This window comes from Pan troglodytes, chromosome 5 (genome assembly GCF_028858775.2).
Source record: "Pan troglodytes isolate AG18354 chromosome 5, NHGRI_mPanTro3-v2.0_pri, whole genome shotgun sequence".
In the NCBI taxonomy this organism is placed as follows: Eukaryota; Metazoa; Chordata; class Mammalia; order Primates; family Hominidae; genus Pan; species Pan troglodytes.
The window spans coordinates 154,229,637-154,253,700 of NC_072403.2; the positions used below are offsets into that span (position 1 = coordinate 154,229,637).

The following is a 24,064-nucleotide window of genomic DNA, read 5'->3' on the forward strand; positions in this document are numbered from 1 at the left end:
ACACGGACACAATGAGTGGTCAGTAGAGCAGGACTTTATTGGGCAAAAAGGAAAAACAAAACAAAAAACAACAACAAAAAGCTCAGCAAAGTGAGACGGAGGCCTGCTAACAGGCCCTCCACCTCACTGATTGATTCCCAGGTCCCCACAGGAGCTGGAGAGAGCAGCCTCCTCCCCTGCATAAGGCATGAATTCCCCGTGGCTCCACCCACCTCCCACAAGTCGGGCTCCAGTCCTCTGTGGGCAGGCTCAGGCAAGGCCTGGGCAGGTTTCCTCATCTGCACAAAAGCATCTGATGTAAACACTTGTGGGGCGGGTGGGAGATTCTCCGGGGGCCCCTTTTTATCTGCCTAGACATTTGGCTGTCTCATTAATATTAAGTAAACACCTGAAAACACCTTTCTGGTAGCCTCGAAAATCAGTGAACACATACACATCATATTCTAAAACCAATTTGTTGATGATAAAACATACCATTATCCAGGAGAGTGGATTGTTTGTTCTTTCTTAACAACCTCCTGATGTGTAAATCCATCAGCCAAAGAAAACTGATTGTGATATTGACTTTTTATGCAGATATGCTGAAAATGGAACTGGGTAGAAATAAAGTTTGTATACACTTTTGATAGTTCATGTATTTGTTTATTTTGGTGTGTTTGTAATGCAAGTTTTCATTTATCAATTAAATTTCCTTTAAATTAGTCACTTGTATTTATACCATTTTTACTTAAAAATATTCCAGTGTGATTTTTATTGTTATATTGGATCATATTAAAATAGTGTTTATTGAGTGTTTAAAGCAATGTCTATTTGCTAAACTAGAAGTTCCCCAGAAGGAACAGCTAACTAAAATACTGAGAAGTAAATGTTGCAGTTTCCCATAAAAGAATGCTACATATTGAAATTTATACTTGTTACTGTGCAGTGAAACTGATGAAATGTTCAAGAAAATTGTTAAATATCTTGCTCTAACTCATAGCTCTTCTGATTTTCTTTTCCTATTTTTACCTCTAAGCTCTTTAACATACTGGGAATGTAGTTTGCCTAAAAACTGCTTTCCCACAACACTGAGCCCTTATCTCCCTTTGTCTTCCAGAGATATTGTATCAGTGCCAGAAGTGGCCTAAGAAGCCCTAGACTGCCAACATTGTGTGTAATATGAGAACCACAGGAACTCCCTCCAGGGTCTCCTCTGTTGCATGCTACAGAGGCTGAGATTTCATTAGTCTCTGAACTTTAAAGGCTTTTTAGTTTGCGGAAGTCCCTTACAAAATATAAGTACCTACAAAAGGGAGGTCCTACAAAAAATGGGCATACAGTAAATGTGATGCAAGGGAATAATGGGCAAAAAGCATTCAAGACAAAATTCCACCTCAGTCCTGCCTTAACTTCTGCCTCCTCAAATGTTCTTTTTTCATTGTGCATTTGCTTAAGTTTTCAATCTTTAAAACTCCCCCTTCCTCTCTCTGCTTCCTTTCACAGCCAAGCTTCCTCTTCTTGCATTCACTCGTCAGACCTTGGCAGTCTAGATTTCATCATTCCCACACAACTCAAACTATTTTCTATAGAGGTACTACCAAAATCCCAATGCAAAGTTAAAGGTCTTCTCATTCTTTATCATTCTTGGCCTTTCTGGTATTCTTGATATTGTCACACCCTGCATTAAACTTTCTTCTCTTAAATTATGTAAAACCACCTCTGTAAAAGCTGTTTTTACCTTTTTAAGTCTATAGCTCTTTTTCTTATATCTGATGCTTAAATATAGAAATATCTGTGGTTCCATCCTGTTTCCTTCTCAAATCTACAATCTATCTCCAGTGATCCCAAACACTCTATAGCTTCTGATGAGTATTTCCTGGCTACACCTCTTACAAAAACACTTTTGCATCTAGGTGTCACACAGGCACCTCAGTTTCCGTTACTGGACTTAGTGTTTACCCTACCCCACCTAAGTCTGCTCTTCTTCTGTTATTTCCCATCTCCTTTTATTAGATCGATATGTACCAGTTTTTGAAGTTGGAAATTAGCAAAACGTCCTCTATTCTTCCTTTTTTCCCCTGTCTTGGTTGCTAAATGTTATGCATTCTATCTTTAAATTTCTTGTGTCTGTATCTATCTCTTTCTGTCAATCCTTATTACTTATGATATCAAGGCTGAATTATTAGTAGTAGTCCTGCTTCTGTTTCCCTTCTTTTGGTTGTAGAACCTAAATGATTGTTTTCAAATGAAATCTAGTTTACTTGCCTACCTCCTCATTTTCCCTCACTGCCTTTAAGAAAGAGTTCACAGGCTGGGCGCGGTGGCTCACGCCTGTAATCCCAGCGCTTTGGGAGGCCGAGGCGGGCGGATCACGAGGTCAGGAGATTGAGACCATCCTGGCTAACACGGTGAAACCCTGTCTCTACTAAAAATACAAAAAATTAGCCTGGCATGGTGGTGGGCGCCTGTAGTCCCAGCTACTTGGGAGGCTGAGGCAGGAGAATGGCGGGAATCCGGGAGGCAGAGTTTGCAGTGAGCCAAGATCGTGCCACTGCACCCCAGCCTGGGCAACAGAGCGACACTCCATCTCAAAAAAAGAAAAAGAAAGAGTTCACAATGTTAGTTCACCTGGTGAACCCAAAATATCTGAGACAGGTTTCAATTAGTTTAGAAAGTTTATTTTTCCGAAGTTAAGGACACACCCGTGACACAGCCTCAGGGGGTCCTGATGACGTGTGCCCAAGATGGTCAGGGTACAGCTTGTTTTTATATGTTTTAGGGACACAATACATCAACCAATACATGTAAGATTTACATTGGTTCAATCTGGAGAAGGGTGGGACAACTCGAAGTAGTGGGGAGAGGGCTTCCAGGTCATAGGTAGATTTAAAATTTTTCTGATTGACGATTGAAAGAATTATTATCAGTAGAAAGGAATGTCTGGGTTAAATAAAGGGTTGTGGATACCAAGAATTTTTCATGCAGATGAAGCCTTCAGGTAACAGGCTTCACAGAGGATAGATTGTAAATGTTTCTTATCAGACTTAGGGTCTGTGTTGATGTTAATGCTGGAGGGGTGTAATGAGGCATGTCCAACCCTCTCTTCCATCATGGCCTCAACTCGATTTTCAGGTTAACTCTGGAGGGACCTCGGCCAAGAGGAGGAGTCCATTCAGATGGTTGTGGGGGGCCCTAGAAGTTCATTTTTGGTTTACAATCTTGAGTGCCCACCACTCAAGGTTCTAGTGTGTGGGATTAACCACTGGAAGAAAGACAGAGGGTTCTAGTGCTCATGGTGTTGATACTTTCCAAAGCCTTACAGCAGCTATCCATTGTTTATGTATCTGATCATCCTTATCAGTTTTTACTTTACTTTAGCAAAGCCCAGTGACTTGAGTGCACAGACCGTCTCAGTGCCTCCTTGGTACTTGTTTTAGAAATTCTGTCTGCCAGTAAAATACCCATCTCTACTCTCTTACCCCTGGCTCTCTCACAGCCTCCTGTGCCTCATGGGCCTTCTTCTTTGAAATGGATTTTCTGTTCGCTTTTCTTACCAAGCTGCTGTCACATCCTCCTTTGGGCCACTGCCACCTTCGGAGCACTTCCCTAATAGCACTTAGAACTGTGACGCCATCTCCCTTTCATGCCTCCCTGAGAGCAGCGACTTAGCTTAAAGCATCATTCTGGCCTCTGTACCTCACATAATGTAGGCAATAGGTAAATGTTTGTTGAATGAATGTGTAAAGGTCTGTGACAAGAGCTTCTTGCCAGTCAGTGTCATGTCATAGCCTGCCTGTAATATCAGGCCTTTCTGAAGTATCATGATTCTTTCCTTGGGCCAAGTGCCCTGAGGTATCAAGGATGAAGAAACCATGCCTCTGGAGATACTGTTAAACTGTTAGGTTATTTTCTGCTTATGCATACCGTTTACCTAGTTACGTATCTTTTGTTAGCTCATGTGCGAGCTGTGCCTACACATTCCCACAGGAAAGTTTTGAAATATTTATTAGAATAAAATCACTATTATATAAATGTCCCTTAAAATATCGTGCATATTATATATGTGTGTATATATATGTATATGTGTATACACACATATACATATATATTTGTATTTTTGTGTGTTTATGATACAATATGCTTTGTTATAAGCTTAGCCAATTTTTCTCAGACTCAAGCTGTTGGAAAAAGTCTGTTAATTGTCAGAGGGAGATTTAGTGCAACAATGAAAATCTACTTCTACTAAAAAATTAGCTCAAAACTTGTTTCCTGCTGAGGATGAGTTAGTAAAAGCTTGAAATAAAAAGACGCAGAGACTGAATTGAAGTCACAGAAACATATTTCTGGAATTACAAATAGCATATGCTAGGATGTATGAACCAAAACTGCGTTTTATGGGTAACTCATATTAACTTCACTTTTGAAACTTATTCTTGATGTTTGTATTATTTTATTTGTATGAATTCCCACCTAAACTCTTAAAATTTATTATACAAAAAAGCCCTGAACTTTTTGCACAAACTTTAAGGGGCAGTGGCACTGCTTTTCTTTTCATGTGTGATGACTCACAAGTTGAGTTAAAGATTTTGAGGACAATTTCAATACTTTGGTTTTACATTTGAGAAAATTAAGGCACAGTGGCCTTAAGAGACTTTCTTGATATCAAAGAATTACTGGTGGACTCTTCCAGGGCTGCTTCTATTACATCAACCGTATGATTTTTCTGGATAATATCACTAAATCATAAATCAAACTTACATATTCTTTTTGTGTTGATCAAGGTTCCTACCTGATCCCACTCCCAGCAGCAGAACTGGCCAGCTGTGCAGACCTGGGGACCCTCTGTCAAGGTAGGGAGCCCACACCGTGCTCTGGAATCTCTTTGCTTTCTACTTGCAATTTTGGATAATGTAGTTGTCATTGTTTTGATTTGTATCTGAATTTTCACTTGGAAAGCCAGAAAACAGCAAAACAGAAGAATTTCTGCATGTGTTTTAGTTGTGTGGGTGCACAGTACGTACGGCATGGAGAAAGAATGCATTCACACCATGGGTAACCACAATTCCACAAAGCTCTGAGTTTTAAAAATATGAATTTATATCCTATTAAATACGGATTGGTTTCATTTTTCCCCCATGTCTTCTCAAGAATATACTGGACTTGCAAAAAGTCCAGTATAAATACAGTGGTACAATACTTTGAAGAAGTATTCATGTCTATAAAATAAAGAGGGAAATTAATTTGACTATTCAGTTAACTTTAAGATAAGGCCATGAGGCAATTTATGATGACAAGATAACTTAAATTTTAAGATTAAAATGGTTATAGTGAACTAATGTTAATGTAACTGTGTTAATTATTATGATGCTTATTATATCGTGGTCAGTATTTCAGTTACATGTTATGTACTAAATAGCTGCATGCTAAATAATACATAATTAAAGTTATACAAGTTTTAAAATAATAATATAAATATTTTGCTTTATTTTATCATTGCTCTTCCTAATTATCCATGACCCTTTTCATCTATTTATTCTATTAAATACTTCTATAATGAAGTAGCATGTTCTATGTACCACATTAAGAATCACAGCCATGCCTTTTGTAAAAGTTGGATCTCTTATTAAGAAGATCATAGCACAAAAGTGACAGGGCTTAGAAGTGAGATTGAAGAAATAAAAACCTAAGCTCTCTTCTGTGGTTCCAGTGTGAGAGTAGGGCAGGCAGGAGGTGGGGTGGGGTAACTCATTATTATCTTTTTTTCCTTTTGGAGACATTATTTCTTTGATATTATTAATCAATACCCTATGAAAATTAAGTCATCAAGTAGTTTTTTTTTTCCATGATCTCCATGTGGTTTTCAAATTGTTATATGAAATAAAAAAATCTGTAATTCTGTTTAGTTCAAGATCTGAAGTTTAAAAAAAGTTATTTTTATTTTTAAAATTCTTCTCACCTGGGATATCTGACATAATACTTTGAAAATGTCTCCCTTATAAAGCTTGCCCTGTGAAATACTTTTTATCCATCAATGTTTAGTAAACTTTTTGGAATCTTTAAATGATTAACTTAGTCTATGCATTTCATTTGTCTTTTTCTTTACATTCATCTTAAGAAGAAGTACATTTTTCTTCTGCGATTTTATTTCTCTAGTCTCAGTGTATTAGGCAAACTTAGTTTAGATAACTTTCAAGCTGCAGATCTGTACAGGCTGCTTTCTATAACTTTTTCTTTTGACAGACTCAGGAAACCAAGTTCTAGAAGGGTTTAGTGTTTTACTGTGTGATTGCCAGATTGTTAATGGAGATCTAGGTCTAGAATCTAGAATCAGAATGTCCTTTCTCTCATCACTATGTGCTTGCTCCAGACGCTTGTGTATTATAGCATCAAAGGCCATGTGTACTGATTCTTAATGTGCCATAGAAAGCATTGCTTCATCTTATACATTACAACCTTGGAGTCTTTTGTATTTCAAAATGGTTTCCATTCTTCCCCTATATATTTTAATGCATTAATTATAGATTGCTTATCCAAATTAACTGTCATGTGCTCTTTGCAAAATTACATCTTTCTCATCTTTATTACCAGCTACTGTAAACTCTCCTAGTACTACACCACCCACTGTCACCACTAACATGCCTGTTACTAACAGAATCGATAAACAAAGGAATGGTAAGAAATCATTACCTTTTATATTTTTAGTATGTCTAACATAAAAAATTGTATTCTAAGGATGGAAATATGTATTATTCCAACAAAGTTTCTGTTACTGGAGTCAGTTGGTACATTTGTAGGTTTACAAGGTTAGTAAAATTAATAAAGATCACTTAACTCTGTTGAGTTCCTCATTCTTATGACGAGTGGAATGAGTACATCTCCAGTACTCCTCTTTTGCGCTTTTAGCCAAAATTTTTTTCAAAGGAAGTTTTAGGGGAAAGACATTTAATTAGAAGGCATTAATGTGCATCATAATAGAGATCAGAGAAAAACATATTTCCATGGTATTTTGTCAGATTATTTGCTGCAGGAAACAAGTTTTAAAGGATTTTATAAATTTCAAAAAATTAAGTAATTTTAATAATTTAATTTCTCACTTAAGTGAAATTTATGGTCATATATTTGTGACATTTAAATCAATTTCCATAGTAATACTTTGCTTTCTGTTTTTATTTGCCGAAGAATAATAGAATATGATTATATATCAACTAAAACAAATCAATTTTTGAATGACAACAGTTAAAGTCACTTCAAATACTTCTTGCTTTTTTCTCCAAATATACTTTTCTATTATTTATAATTTGCAAATACAGCAGTGTATGGTAAGAAATAAACAGAGGAAAAGTCAGGTGAGTAGAATTCTTTAACCTGTTCCTAGATGAACGACATACATGGCCTTTCAGTAATTCACAGTGAGCAATTTCAGTTTCTTCTAATAAAAGAGAAATTCCAATCAGGGGACCACACCATTGCTTTGAATACAGTAATATTCTCAAATATGAAGCATTAGAAACAAAGGAATTTTCTAAACTCCAGTCATTTAGCTTATGAGGCCAAGACATCTGTAATATATCACCAGGGACCCAAAACCCTGAGAAAAGAAACCCACATAGTTCATTTTTTCTTGGCTTCAGAGGTTACATCAATTTCCTCTGTAGGACATTTAAATTGGAACTATGGAATATTTTACATGAAACATAGATATAAATTTCAGTAGGGTTATAAAGACATCGATTCAGGTAGTGTTTATGGTTATTCTGGTAGTTACACCAAGGAGATTTATGATGGAGCAAAAATTCCAGCAACCCCCAAGAAAGCAACAGCAGCTGAAATTTCCAGTGCATATTTCACATGGACTCTAGCCAGTAGATGGGAATATTATAATTCTAACTAAGTATTTCACTCTTTGTATGAACGTACAAAGAGCCTCTGTGGTATTCTCCCTCCAGGATTGACACATCCTCTACTGCCCAAGAACATTTATACGGTGCTTCAGAGTCCTTGACTTGGTGGAGTGGGGCTGTATTCACTCAATCATGTCATTTCTGGCATTCTTGAAGAAAGCCTTGTTTAGGCCATCTCTCTCTGCGTCATAACCTTCATTGGAGTTTTAACAAAGCAAGCAAATGTTAGAATCAGTTAAAATGGTCTGTCTTGACCACGTTAATGAAAAAAATCTAATTCAGATAATTCTTAATCAAAATGTCATCAGCGTTTAAAAATATTCAGGTCATTATATGACAGAAATATTCTCAAAATTGTGTTCTCAAATTTGTGTACCATCTTAACAGTTGTTATTTTTACCATGTCTCTGAACCACCTATACTATTTACTATGATTTTTTTTCCTAAATTGACTCACTTTTTAATGTAAACATTTGTGTTTACTTGGGAAAATCTATTTCACAATTGTAAAGTGAAACCAGTCCTACTTGTTATAACACAGATGTAAAAAGTGAATATAAATATAATGTAAACAATGTTTTAAAATTCTCCCTGTATCCTATTGCCTTCTCACATCTTAGAGCCTGAAGCCTTCATTATCTTTTTAAAAAGGAAGACTAACAAAGTATTAGAGACAGACTATATTAAGATTTTTTTTCTTTGATGTAATCAAATTTGAAATAATTGAAAAGAGAATTACTTTTTCACCTTATGAATAAATGCTATTTAATGTCATGTCCTGGATTATCATCATTGATATAACATTAACAATTTCTTATTCTTTGGGAAACAGAGAGTAAAGATTCTCAAGCTTACATTCTGATATATTAGAGAATACTATTTTATTTACTGTAAGAAAGATTGGCACAACTGTCAAATCTATTATGTAATTTGTCCAGTCCTTTTAACTCTTGGCTATCAGAATTTTACTGAATTAATCAATAACAATATTGCATTGTGGGGAGTGGAGAGGGGTTGAGTTTGCTTGATAATCAGATATATTTATCATAGTGTATCAATAGAATTTGTTTTCCTGGCTTTTGTGAAACGTCTCTGTTTTTCTGTGTGAAGTTATTTTTGTTGTTTGCAATAGGACTTTTATCTGATACCTCAAATTACACTGAGTCCTCATTAATGTCATTGATAGGTTCTTGGAAATTCTGACTTTGAGTAAAATAACATGTAATGAAACCAATCTTACCATAGGCTGATTGATATAAACAAGAGTTAAGTTCCTACGGCATATTTCTGGTCACAGAAACATCACCAAACTTCCAAATAAAGACCAAAACACTTCTAATATTAAACATTGCAGTTAATATGAGCTGTACATACATTTAAGAAACATTAGTGAAAACAAGTAAGATAATTGATTGCCCAATTTTGGGTGAGCCAGTGAGTGACTGCAGTCTTAGTGGCGGTGATGGGTTAAATCAAGAAACAAATGTTTGCACAACGAAAATTGTGAGGAGCATCTCCTGCCACCAAGCAGTTCCAAAACAATCGCCAATATGGGGGTTTGCCGAGTGCTTTCATACTGTATCACTTATTGTCGTGCATTTATATGATTATCTTATACTTTATGAATTTTTGTTTTACAATAATTTGTAGCCATTCATTCATTGACTTTCCAACCTGCTTATTCCATCCAGTTCAGGGTAGCGGGTGGCTGGAGCCATCTGGGCAGCTCGGGGCAGCAGGCAGGAACTAGCCCTGGCCAGGACTCCATCCCATGGCAGGGCACACTCACACACACCCACACCCACTCACACTGGGACCATGTAGACAGGCCAGTGAATCCAAGGTACACAGCTTTGGGATGTGGGAAGACACTGGAGGACCTGGAGAAACCCCATGCAGACAAGGGGAGAACATGCAGACCCTACGCAGACAGGGGACCTGGCCAGGCATTGACTCTTCTCCTCATCAACTTTGTAATGACGCTCTGTTGAATGAAATGATGTTACTCGAGGACCTGCTGTGTACACTAAGAAAGTCTTTAAAGCTACTTTTCACAAACAGATATTTCAGGATATGGGTAATCTGGGGATTCCCACAAATAATTATCTTTTTTATGTTTTCCATTACATTCCCAAGAAAAGCTCTTGGACTAATTATTATTCCATTCCAAATCATATCTTCTCTGCTTCAAACATCACTAGCTACTGAATAGTAAGCTTTTGTGAGGTTGTCACAAGCAACCCAAGTAAGGAATTAACTCCATTAGTCTCTATTATTGTTCTAAAAACCTAGTTTACAAGTAAGTACAGATTGTAACACTGCTTCCAGTTTCTCACATACGTTTGGCTGCTTAAATAACGAATTCCTTCTAAGATCATTTGAATGGATCCATTACTCTAGCTTTTTATGCCATATGTCTTAAAGAAATTGTGTATGTAGGAGCTGCAGGATGCCAGTCATATTGTAAATGCCACTGTCATAATAGAATTGCCTCATCACTAGTTCAAAGAAATAACCAGGTGTCTAGATTAGCATTTGGTTTATATTTTAACGTCTATTTTTTCAAATAGGCCTATCATTTCAAACCTGTATTTTACGTCCTTGAAATAGCATAGATAGAGCAGTGTCATTTTTGTATTCTCCAAGAAACTCTGAAAAAAGTGTAAGAAGATAAAAAAGGGAAAGATTAATTGGAGAGAGACCTACAAAAAATAATGTTGTTTTGATACATTGGTAATGGCAGACAGTGATTTCTGCTTGAAGTTCTACATGCTGAAAGAAGTATCTAAATGGAAAATGGATATATTCTTAAATCATTTTTCCCCAATTAATGTCTATAATAAATTCTTTGGGCCTAGATGTCATTATTAGGATAGTACATACATATTTTGAAGTCTCTGGAACACATGAAGATTTGTGAATAGCTTTTAAAACACCGTGAGTGTTGTTAACATTTGTAAGAGAGGACAACTTTACTGCTATGGTAACATGGAAAATCCTGCATAAGTGTGTCTTAATTATGCATTTCCTCCAGTGGCAATGTTGAAGCCAATTATTTTGCTGTAGTCCAAAACCCTTCTCATCAGCCCTTCAGTGGGCATATTTTTTTAATGTTGCTTTGACAGTTCACTCTTGGACTTTTCTCATGGTTACTTGTTGACTGCACTATTCCAAAATTTTAAATAAGTATAACAAGTGGACTGGGGCAGGAAGCAATGTTTAAAGAAAACATCTTAAATATTTGGATGCTTTCTTAAAAATTCAGAAATGTCAATGATTTTTAGAATTTTGCAATATTTTCCTTAGAGGGAACAAATACTACTGTTATAACAAAAGCGTGCTTTAGGTTTCCATCTAGTGGTGGCTTTTCAGATACTCTGCTAGCATTGATAATACAGATGCTCCTCCACTTACGGTAGGGTTTGCATTCCTATAAACCCATTGTTAAGTTGAAAATACTGGAAAATATCAAAAGTCAAAAATACATTTAATACACCCAACTTGCTGAACATCATAGCTTGCTGAACCCACCTTAAACACGTTCAGAACACTTAACCTTACCCTACAGCTAGGCAAAATCATCTAACACAGAGTCTATTTTACAATGAAGTGTTGAATATCTCATGTACTTTATTGAATGCTGAACTTAAAGTGAAAAGTGAAATGGTCATATTGGTACTAGAAGTACAGTTTCTACCGAATGCCTGTTGTTTTCCCACCATCGTAAAGTTGAATGATCTTGAACTGTAAGTAGGGAACCTTCTGTATAGTCACAGAATATTATCAGGATCCTGAAATAACTCTTTGACCCTTGCAATTTTGAATTTCCTCCCAATCATTCAGAACATCTGTGATTTTATATGATGAGATCCACAGTGTAAAAGTTATCTTTTTATGAATTATTATTTGTCTTATATGTTCCTCCAAATATTTTTCATTCAGAACATTTTTAAAGGAATATAAAAGTCAAGATCATTAAAATACCTGAAGAATTTTAGAAGTTGAAATAGTCTGCATAAATTAAACTCACCTGGGCTTGGATTTGTGCCAGTTTTATATATTTATATTACTACATCCAGGGGCAGCAATTTATATTGTTTAGCACAAGACTCTGATTCTTACTGGAAAGACATTCCTTTGGTAGTGGTACTGGAATTTGCATTTTGGTGGATTTGGAAATTCCCAGAGGCAAACTTTTACATTTTTTTTTCTACTGCCTCCCCACAATTTTTACTGTTTTCTTCAACATTGCTATAATTATGTATTTCTATATTTTGTGTGCCTATTTTACTTAAGACTTACCTAAACATAAGCATGAAGAAAGATGATCAACAAAGGAGACTCAGAAAATTTTCTTCTCTCTATATCCTACCATAATTTAAAAGGATATTTTTCTTACTAGCTACTTTGACTAAAGCACCCATTTACAGCTATTTAGCAAACCCTTGCTGGTGAGTTTGATTTTTATTTTAAAAAATCAGTTTACTTTAAAGATTTCCCCCCACCCAAAAAGCAGAATCTTCTTTACAATAAGGTTTTCTTTTTGTTTTCTTTTTCAAGTGATTTAGTCCAATGAAAATTCTACCTGCAAATATTGTTTCTTTTTTTTTCCTCTACTTTGGTATACATGAGCATATTTAAGAAATTTTGATGAAAAGTCTGGTGAAATGCAGCCTAGTAGTTTAATAGAAGTATTTTATTAAGCAGGGGAAAGAGAGGAAAAGGAGAGGAATTAGGGCAGTAAGTATGTGTATGCCTGTTCTGCTTTTTCAAGTTAATTCCTCCACATGATCTCATTCAAGTTTTCACATCCCAAACTCTTTATCATTCTTTATAATGCACAGAAAGCATAATGCCTGTTATAAGAAGTCAAATTGTACATGAAAACAGTTAACACATTACAGACAGTAGATATAAGAAATCTATAGAATTAAAAATATGAAGAAACATATGCAAGTAATAAGAGTAAGCTAATTGATAACTATTTCTAAGAAGTTGGAAGGTCAATAAGCTTAACATCAAAATATTTCAGAATTTTTTTTGCCTATGTAGAAGGTGTTTCTTTTAACTTATATTGTAAATTATGTGATTATGAATAAAACTATATGATTATGTAAGACTTACATGATCATAACTTTAAATTGTTTGATAATTATATAACTATAAACATATAATTAATGGACTAATCCTATTTCCAATGGGCAGATGGAATTATCTATAGAATATCCGTAGTGATTCAGAACATCCTTCGTCACCCTGAGGTAAAAGTACAGAGCAAGGTGGCAGAATGGGTAAGTGAGCTTGTAACTTTTCTTTTTTAAAAAAATTCTTTAACTTCTGGGAATCTGGAAAAGACTAGTTAACTGAATCCACAGATCATACTGAAACACAGATGGTATTCATTAGAAATATATGAGTAGATATGTAAGTGAGGTGTTGTCCTTATGCATAGGAAGAGAAGTACATTTGAATAAAGGATAAGAACTGAGCCTAATAGACTATCAATGTCTTAAATAAGAAAAGTATCACACAAATGGAAATAGATTTTGGTGGCAACAGGTATCTGTATTTCATATTAGATCCATGTATTTTCTGCTATATTTTTAAATAGATTATTTTAAAAATTGTTTGAATGTTTGATCAAAACCAGCAAGTATGAAAAGACGCATTATGAAAGTCTTCCACCCATCCTTGCTGCTCATCTGCATGGAACCAACCCAATAACCAACAGCAAATAGGAAATCACTATTAGTTTTCTCCGCTTTTTTCCAGATTTCTTTGTGCACATGAAAGAAAATCAAACTATAGATTCTTATTTTCTTTCTTTTTTACAGGAAAAGTAGTATACTTTACATACCGTTCTATACCGTACTTATTTTTATTGTTGCCAGATTTGCAACATTAGAGAACTACATGTTTTTTTTTGTTTTGAAGAAACAATGCATAATATTTCATTATGTGGCTGTTCAGTCATTTATTTAGCAGATCTTCTGTTGATGGACAGTTAGGCTGTAATTTATTTAACCAGTATCCTATTGGTAAACATTTTGTAGTTTTCAATTTAAAAAATTTAACATTTTATTTTCTTCTTTTTCTTACAAATACAACACATGGATTTTTTCATTTTCTTCTTCACAATAACAATCTCAACGATTTTATTTTCCATAGGTTTCTATTTTTTCTATTATTTCATTTCCTACCTACAGCATACTGTGAGACTTTGTACTTCTTTTTATATATAATGCTGTTACAGTTCAAACAATTTTTTTTAATTGAGTCACTATACATTCTGAAATAAGAAAAATGGGTTTTCATATATATTTAGTGTTTGATAAACATGTCTTTGGTAGCAAAAGAAAGTTTACGCATTGAGAGGAAGTGGTAGCTACACACACACACACACACACACACACACAGACATCTATATATATTTGAAAAATAACTGATAGAAAACAGTCTTCATTTTAAAGGCAGTACTCTTTAAAAAAAAAGTTGACCATAGGTAACAATAGTAGGTAATTAACTCTGTTACAAAGTTGGTGAGAAAGGTGAAATCCTCTACTGAAATAAAAGAAAAATACTACGTTTGATTTTTGGGAATGCCACATTGAGATTAGTAACTCATTCAAATACTAGGAGATGTTTAACCTCTCAATGGAGAGAGCAGGCTGCAGAAAGAGTATATTCTTTCTGTGTATCCCATTGTCTTTCCAGAGTTGTTCTTTTTGTTTAAAGTCAGAGTGATTTCAGAAGATAAAATTCTGTATTTTCATTCTCAAATAAGCTACTGTTAGCTTATTTGTGCAAATAATGGGTAATGTTATTAGTATAAATTTAGCATTCACTAGAAAGTTTGTGCTAGATAAGGTATAAGCTTACATTTATATTTACTTCATGCATGGTTTTCAACATAGCTTTATTCTCATCTGCAGCTAAACTTTACTAGACATTTTTGTTTAAAACGCAAGATACCAAAGCAGATACTTGATAATAGAGAAAATATAGATAGTGTACCTGTTTCAAATTATTACTATTTACAATTTTAAAATAATTTAACACTTTTTTTGCCAGGATTCCCTAAAACTTACATTCAGTTTTAGAAATGCTTAAAAGAGAGGCTAAATGTGTGTATGAAACAAGGCCTAAATCACTCTTCGGAGATGATATGTAAATAGGAGGCTCTCATGTCAGTGAGGGAATCTCGTTTTGCAGTTGTATGGGAAACTGCATCATAGAAGCTTCTTTATATTGGAGGAATCCATTGCTTCATTAAAAGCTCTTATGCTGAGACCATAAAGACTGCTAAATAACCACATAATAAATACATAGTTCCAATAGTATTGAACTTATTTTATTTTTTAATTTATATTGTTAATTTATAATTTTTCTTATTACTAATATTGTGAGATGGTAATTACTAGAAAAATGTTTAGTGTATCTTAGTGTTGTTAAATGAAGAATAGAGAAGATATTTATTGCAAATCTTCTTTAATATGAGGGCTAGAGAGGAAATGATAGTTTTCCAAACAGACAGACTTGGGTTCCAATCTGGCATCTGCTATGGCTTACTTGGGTGATCTTGGGCAAACCATTTCTTATCTGTGAAAGCTCAGTTTCTTTATATATAAGACTATGGGGTATGTGGGGATAATACCTATTTCATTTGTTGTGAGGATTGAAAGGAATAACATTTATCAAATTCTTGGTATACAGTGATCCATTAACTGTTACAATGATCCATTAACTGTTCACTCCTCCAACTCTTCAGGATTTTCCCAGGGTCTTATCTCAGTAGCAACTTATGTTTTAGGTAGAAACTTGAATTAGATATTTTTTAAAGGTATTAGCAAAACTTAGCCTTTTCCATTGTGTTTTCCAGCTCAATTCAACCTTCCAAAATTGGAACTACACGGTTTATGTTGTTAATATCAGGTAAGACAGAATAAATTATTTGATAAATTAAAAGTAGTGTCTAATTTAATGCTACTATTTGTCTCTCTGATTATACCAAAATATACATACAAATACACACACATAGCTACTATATACATAATCTTTCTGAAACAACTGTGTATTAGTTCATTGCACAAAAAACCTCCATGCTGCAGCGATGGTTTTAAACTGTTTTGATCATGCATTACAGTTAATTTGTATTTGTTTTAAATCATGTTATAATGTCTCAAAAATTAAAATAGGATAATTAAATATAAATAGAAGTTGTTAGTTTCTTCTCACACCCTGGTGGATCACCTAGAGCTCCCCCTGGTTGTGTGTACCCATTTCAAGACCACTTTTTTTTCCAGATCTAATTTCGTACATCGACAGTCTGATTGCAACCTAACTTTTCAAAATTATCCTTCACTGTATTTATATTTAAATCCTCCACTAATCTTCAGCAATTTGTATTGTCCATATATCCTCCTGTGTACCTTGTTTTCATAGTTCTATACCTGAACTAGTTTTCTAAAGTGTATGTTATGACCCCTAAACATATATTCTGTGAAGATAAGAGATTTAATAACACAGAAAAGGTGTCAAATTGTCATATAAGTTCAGGAAGTACGTTATTGTACAAACTGAAGCAGATTTTTTTTATCAGAACGTCTCAATTTCTTTAGTGTAATAATATGAATTGTGAATCTTCAAAACAGAGCAAAAGCACACAGTTGCCTAGCTTTCTGAAAGAAGCTAGAACCTCAGGACACACATTTAAAAATATTGGCTTAGAATTCCCATTCTGTCTCTTTATTTCAGGTCCCCAAATTTTATTGTTGATGATGTAGTTGGTGAGGTGGATTAATGAATATATGTATTTGTGTTTTTAGTTTTCACCTGAGTGCTGGAGAGGACAAGATTAAAGTCAAGAGAAGCCTTGAGGATGAGCCAAGGTAACAGGACAAAGTATTGTAAAGAGTATAACATTCTTTCCCTTGCTCACTACTTTATCTGGTAGAGAAATGAAAACAATTAGATAGGAAAGAAAAACTTAATCACATAGCACAGTTATTTCTTTAGCACTACTGTACACTACTTTTTTCTTGTAGTTAAAACTGTAATATAACAGACTGGGTAGTAATGTATATCCAATGAAAAATAATTGAGAAATAGGGCATTTAAAATGGATGGATTATTATTTTTAGTATTTCCAGTTTATTTATCATAACCCATTGCCTCTTACTTGAAATTGCAAAGGTACCTTCAAAGAAAATAGCTTTAAATAAAGTGTTTATATATGATAACATCTAATAATATGGATAATAGATGCCTAAATGTTTTCAGCATTTAAAGCTATTAGTTAATTTTCTGAAGTCTCCCTTTTAATATTTATATCAGGATCATGCCTTAATCATGCAGGTAATTTAATGGATATGTCCAGCATATATGACCAGTTGGCATGTAAGGACCAAATGTTCAGAGTACTGTAAAACAAACAAAAAAACCCTAAACTTCCAAATGGAATAAATTTAGTTGTATTTAGGTTATTCAGGTCATGTATTGCATCTCTGTAGATTTTTTTTTTTTTTTTTTTGAGACAGAGTCTCACTTTGTCACCCAGGCTGTAGTGCAGTGGTGTGACCATCACTCACTGCAGCCTTGAACTCCTAGGCTCAAATGATCCTCCTGCCTTAGCCTCCTGAGTAGCTGGGGCTACACACATGTGCTAGCATGCCTGGCTAATTTTTAAAATACTATTTTTGTAGAGACTGGGTCTTGCTATGTTGCTCAGGCTCATCTCAAACTCCTGGCCTCAAGTAATCCTCCTGTCTCAGCGCCCCCCAGAGTGCTGGGATTACATGTACAGGCGTGAGATGTCATATCTGGCCTCCATACAATTTTTTAAAAATTTGTTGTGAAGCAAAAGTTTCTATAAGTCTTGCTGGATCTCAATAGACTGAATTAAATCTTATGGATATACAGCCCTGATGACGGAGCTTGCTTCTTTTCAAGTGATATCTTCTTACTATGAAAAGATAAAATTTCATATGAGAATTGACCAGAGAGCTTTTTTTTTCTTTTCAACACTAGAAAAACAAATGTTTTGAAAGTTATATTGAAAGATGTCATTTTTGTATACATATTAAATGGACTGGATTGAGCCATGTGATAAGGGAAACTTGTTTTTATTTTCTGGTATTATAATTTTTTCTTTATGATATGAAAACACAGTAGTATATTTCAGTACTGTATTATTGAAGGTGACAGAACTCTTCTCCACTATTTAACCAAATAATTTTTTTCAATCCTTTCTGTTAGGTCATATTGCATCTTCAGTAATGGATCCAGCAGCAATCAGGATCCCTTTGCTGGACACTTTGTGTAGCAACTGGGACAGCCCTGGGTTTGGTAGATATAGCCAATGGTACACCTTCTTCATGCAGTCAGCGTCCACTTTTTAGTGTACTTACTGTGGTTCTTCTACTACCTGGTGATACTAAAATCAGCCATCGTTAGTACATGTCAGCACCTCAGAAACTCTTCTTGAAGGACATTTAAATTCATGGGATTTCAGTTTCCTGGTCTTCAAAGCAATGAGTAATTTTACAGAAAATTATAGGGAGAATGAACTGAGACAGTGTATATAGCAAAATCCACATATTTAGGGGCTTTTTGGTATGAACTCTTGCCATTATTTAATATTTATGTTTATAGCCTTTCTTGTCTCTTTTTTCTATTCTCTATGGCTCTTACCCTCATTGGTGAGGCTTTATAGTCTCAGTTTTTGTCAAAACCACAGTCTACTACTTTTACATACATTGTTTTTTAAAAAAACTTTTCCTTTCAATTTGATTGTATCACTTAACACAGACCATAGCTTCAGATAATGCTGTCATACTCTATTGCCTAGACAGACAGGAAACCAAAGCCACAGAAAGGTTTTTTCAAATAAAGAATGGCTGATGGTAACAACAGATAGAATGTAACTTTGTAGAACCATAAAATAGTTTCAGTTTTCAGGATGAGAGAGGAAAACACACAGATAAGACCTGTGAAAATGTATGGCTATTCCTGACTTGTTGGGTTTGGGTATTCAATATCACCCACAATACTTTGGGCTAATTATGTTCTCAGTATTCAAGACAAGTAAAAGGTCACATTCCCAGCTGTAAGTTCTCACCAACTGGAGTGGCGAAGCTTGTCTTTAAACAATGACTTAATCCAGGGATACTTTTTCATGGGCCATTTTAAAAATTGTTAAGCTATCATAGTCACATCTATGTTCACAGCTATCATTATATTCATTATGTTTGCCTCATCCTGAAATATGGCTTGTATGTGAATGGTAAGCAGTAGATCATTTTAGAGAGAGCTTTTCAGAGTTAATTATGAGAAGAGTAGAGCACCTGTTCCTTGAAATTAGCACAGATATTTAGGAAAGAAAACTTGAGCTATTCTTTAATTTCACCTAGCCTTGAATAGCAAATATTTCACATATTCCTTCTTATTTTTTAACACCACAAATAAATTACTACTATAATACTTATTAATATTCATAGTTTCATAAATAAAATGTCACTGCCTCTCCACTAGACATTCCATAACTAGTTTAAAAACAATACTACCACTTTGTCTTTGGCGTGAAGACAGTAACTGATCTCAATAATATAACGTCTCATCTTATTCATTTCTCCTCTGAATATGAAGAAGAAACAATTTTTTTGTGAATCCAGAGCTTTCACATATAAGCAAAAGAAATTCTCCTCTACCTGACAAAATAATGTTACTTACTTTTACCTCAGTGTTAAATTAATAGTTTTGATTTCTGCTTTTGACTATAGCTGTGATTGTAGTGGAACAGAAAATTATATTACTTTAAATTGTAGAACCAAAAGTTTTTAACAGGGCTTTGGGGATACATTTCTTTGCTTCCCATAGAGGTATTTCCTTTTTAAAGACCTTCAAAGTCAACCATTCTATAACCTTCTTAAGTAATATGCTGACCAATCACAGAGTCGATTTTAAGTATTTATTTTGTGAAACTTTTTACCATAAAAGGTATTTGCAAATGCCTCATGGAGATAGAAAATCATTTGTTGCTATTCTGAAGAAATTATATCACATTCATGAATAGTAACACTTTTATAGTGTTAGTAAATATAAATAGTTAATTTCTAATAGTTAGAAATAGTAATTTCAAAAGACAAATGGTCAGTTGAAATCATAGTTTTTAAAAAATAAAATTAATTTGGGGCCACAAAGAAAAAATGTAGAATTAACCACAGGAATGCTGTTTTCTTGTGTTTATGCTTTAAATGACTATATAATATATTACTATAAATATTAAATATTAAAATATTTCTGAAAAGAAATGGAGTTATTTGACAGAATTATACAAGCAATAGCCTATAGAATCTATTAATATTGGAATATTTTTAACATTATAATTTACACAGCAGCAGAGAAAGTCTGTGAGCACCTTGGCTAATCTCTTCAGTCTCAACAGGTGATGGTCATCCCTCTACATCCAAATACTCTGTTTCTCCTACCAAATGACAACCAACCAATGAACAACAGCAGTTCTATCCGAAATGTTTCCCTAGGTTGGTGCTTTGGGCCCTTCTAGTTTACAATGCTACCAACAATACTAATTTAGAAGGAAAAATCATTCAGCAGAAGCTCCTAAAAAATAATGAGTCCTTGGATGAAGGCTTGAGGCTACATACAGTGAATGTGAGACAACTGAGTAAGTGACTAATTTTTTTATAATATGCATTTTATACAACTGTATATTCAGGTTTACTTGAAACAACAACAGAAATTTTCTTTATGCGCTATTTGTTTATGTAAGTTTTTTTTCTGATGGTGAAATTCAGTAACAAATGAGTGACATAGCAGAAAAAAAAATCAGCTCAGTATCTGTGAATCCAAGGGAATGAAGGAGGTAGATGAAAGTTTATATTTTACTTTAGGAACATATTTTGAAAATACTAACAATATGAACAAAATGCCAGAATAATCTTGATCATCACTGTTGTCAACTTTAGGGAAAAAAAAGAGTGTGTAGATGTGAATGTGGGAACTCTAATGAGATAAATCTTATAGAAGGAGATTTCCTGTTTTAAAACATCTCCTGCTGGGCGTGGTGGCTCATGCCTATAATCCCAGCACTTTGGGAGGCCAAGGTGGAGAATAACTTGAGCCCAGGAATTCGAGACTAGCCTGGGCTACACAGGGAGACTGTCTCTACGAAAGATTAAGAAATTAGTTGGGTGTTGTGCTGCGCACCTGTAATCTCAGTTACTAGGCGGGGCTGAGGCAGGAGGATTACTTGAGCTTGGGAGGTCAAGGCTGCAGTGAGCCATGTTCATGCCACTGCACTCCAGCCTGGGCAGCAGAATGAGACCCTGTCTCAAAAAAAACAAACAGAAAACGTCTCCTTCTCTCATGTTCCCTGTCTATATTAGTGATACCACTGTCTTCACAGGACTAGGTCATGAATGTAGGGATTCTGTTGGACCTAAAATCAAGTTTCTCCTGGAGATCGTTCATATCCTAAGCTCTAGCCACACATATGGCACGGCTTGTACTTCCACAAAGAGGCTGTGCTGCTTCCTTTAGATACCCTTTCTATATCTTTGCACATTGTTCTTCTCCACTCCCACCGGCAACCTCATTATCACCTATGTATTTTTAAAGACAGCTCCTAAGTCACCTCTTCTTTGGAACCTTTTCTGAAATAAAGTATAGACATCACTGCCTTTGAGCCTCTACTTCATGCTGTCCAGATGCCTAGAGCATCATATGCATCAGAAGACCATAGTACTTAGAAGACTAGATATATTTATGTTCATGTATATATATATGTATATATTCTGTAAACAATAATCTCTGACTTAAGATCATATTTTCTTTTTTCTTTAACTCTTACTTCCCACATATTTCCAGAACCCAGCACATTCCCTGGAACTGGAACACTTGTTGAATAGACAAATGAATGAGTCTGCATGAGAATATTTTAGGAAATCAAATGTTCACAAATATGGATAACAAAAAGCAATTGTTTTAATGTTATTTTATGATTGCAATTATACTGTGATTAGGTACATTAGTAGAGATCAAAAGAAAAGAAAACTTTGACCCTTTGCCTTCTCTACACTCAGGAGGTTGAATTGAGGGAGGCAAGTGTTCCTCAACCTTGAAGAGGGCGATTGCGACCAAGGCCATAATCACAGTCTAGTAAAGAGGCAGGCATCTCCACTTCTGTAAGGAGCCACCCATCTCTATTGGGTGGATGTACACCGTTACAAAGAACTCATAGAGATGGATGAATGCAAATAATAATACTAATCATGGTAATAAACCATTTCTTAGTCTCTATGGGAAAATACTTCTTAACAAATGGGGCTTTTTGGAGGGAGGGAGAATGCAAGCTGCTACCCTTTCACGTATAGGAGTCTTCACAAAGAAGGAGTCTGACAAATGGTAGTTTATCTATGACTGGAGAACCCTAGGAGGACCAGCACTGGCTCTGTCCTCATAGGCTGTGAAAGCCCAGCACCACTCTGTCCATATATTTAGACATTTAATTTATACCATTTAATTTAAATTATCCATTTTATTGTTTTTCTGCAAGTGAATCTGTGGATAAGCGCTTCTACCAATGGAAAAATAAAAGGCTAAAACCTAACAGTTTTAAAGTTCACAGTATACATGGGAAAGTTATTTGAATTTTCAGTTGGTGATGACAGTACTTGTTCCCAGAAAACTGATATAACTCACTAATGCTCACTACTGAAATACAAGAGTTTATTGTTGTTGTTGGCATATTGCTGTTACTTTGATATCCTTTAAAATATAGAATCTGAATCATTGATGTCATGAGGCTTACTTAGAGAGTTGTCAAACAAAAAGTCAGATGATGTGAGGATAAAGAAGTCTGAGAGTTTGTTGGTTTGCAGGTGACTTCCTGTGTCCCCCTTAGTTAGCTTCCAGGCAGGAGAGGCTATCAGAGCAGCTGGAACATTTTCTATAAAATAGCCACACAACTCAAAGATGACACTGTCGAGGCATCATTTCTAGGCTTTCCCCTTTGAAAAAAATCAAATTACATTTTGAATTTTTCAGGATTGTTTTCCTTCTCTGTAGGGTTTATTTCTTTGAATAAAACTAGTATCTGCTAATGATTAGAATGATAATGTATGTTTCATGTTTATACTTACATAACTGTGTTTTTTACTTAATGGTTTTGTCCAATGTAATGATTTTTGGATTTGAAGTGTATTAAATGTTAATGTTTTATCTAACTTCTAATTTTTTTTTACAAATTCTGAAGATAAACACTAATATTTTGGTATTACATTAAAGAAATACCTAATTACCAGCATTGTCATTTTGCTTTCATCCTGCATCTCTAATCTCTAACTTTAAAAAATAGGTGAATATTTCTCATGCTTGTTCTTATGTTCATATAGGTCATTGTCTTGCCATGGAGGAACCCAAAGGCTACTACTGGCCATCTATCCAACCTTCTGAATACGTTCTTCCTTGTCTAGACAAGCCTGGCTTTTCTGCTTCGCGGACATGGTAATATTTTCACTGACTCTTGCCAGCAAAGCTACATGTTATCAGCCTTCCCAGGGTTATACGTGCAGCACGGTAGTTCTTAGGCATTATATTGATTGCAAAGAAGGGCAGGAATCTCTGTGTATGCCTGTATCATTCACTCCTGGGGAATAAAGATAACATAAGTGGATGACTCAGAAAGGCAGTGTTTTCCTCCCAGCCACATGCTAATCAAGCCCTTTCACAGAAAAACTGAAGAATTTAGAAGCCAGTGGGTAGCACCAGAGCAAAGTACCTTGTATGTGGATGAACCTAGCCTAGCCTTGGAACATGCGTCTGGAATTCCGAAACTTTTTAACTATTTTGACTGATTATTGCTGGAATGGGGAGAGGAGGCAAAGAGGAAATGAAGACAAGATCCAGATTGGGATAGTCTGCTGATGGAAATTGTCAGGGTGTAGATTTTCTCTAAATGTTTAACAGAAACCTCAGAGACAAGATAATTGCAGGGATTCATGGAATAGCAAGTCAAATACATTTCTCTACCCACCTCACTCCCAATTAGAGTTTTCCTGGGGGAAATTCAGAAATGGAAACTGCCTAAGCATAAATACTTTGCATACTATAAATATTGCTGGGTTTGACACTTTGTAGGGAGCAAAGAAGGGGACTGTAGAGATGTA

The 24,064-nt window shown here is 35.0% G+C and overlaps 1 protein-coding gene across 11 annotated transcripts in view; it reads left to right on the plus strand.

Annotated features, from left to right (window-relative positions):
- ADGRG6 (adhesion G protein-coupled receptor G6) overlaps positions 1 to 24,064 on the plus strand; it is a 147,937-nt gene that overhangs the window by 75,618 nt on the left and 48,255 nt on the right. For 8 of the 11 annotated variants that reach the window (XR_001718782.4, XM_016956398.4, XM_009452115.5 and 5 more), the window contains exons 5-11: positions 4,761 to 4,829; positions 6,568 to 6,651; positions 13,086 to 13,171; positions 15,760 to 15,812; positions 16,706 to 16,768; positions 20,420 to 20,562; positions 23,291 to 23,402. Coding sequence is in view for 10 of the 11 variants with exons in the window: in XM_016956398.4 (XP_016811887.1) it covers positions 4,761 to 4,829; positions 6,568 to 6,651; positions 13,086 to 13,171; positions 15,760 to 15,812; positions 16,706 to 16,768; positions 20,420 to 20,562; positions 23,291 to 23,402 (610 nt within the window). In the remaining variant the exon portion in view is untranslated. The remainder of the gene's footprint in view (positions 1 to 4,760; positions 4,830 to 6,567; positions 6,652 to 13,085; positions 13,172 to 15,759; positions 15,813 to 16,705; positions 16,769 to 20,419; positions 20,563 to 23,290; positions 23,403 to 24,064) is intronic. The other 3 variants (XM_009452114.5, XM_001172181.6, XM_518772.5) reach the window with 1 other exon arrangement.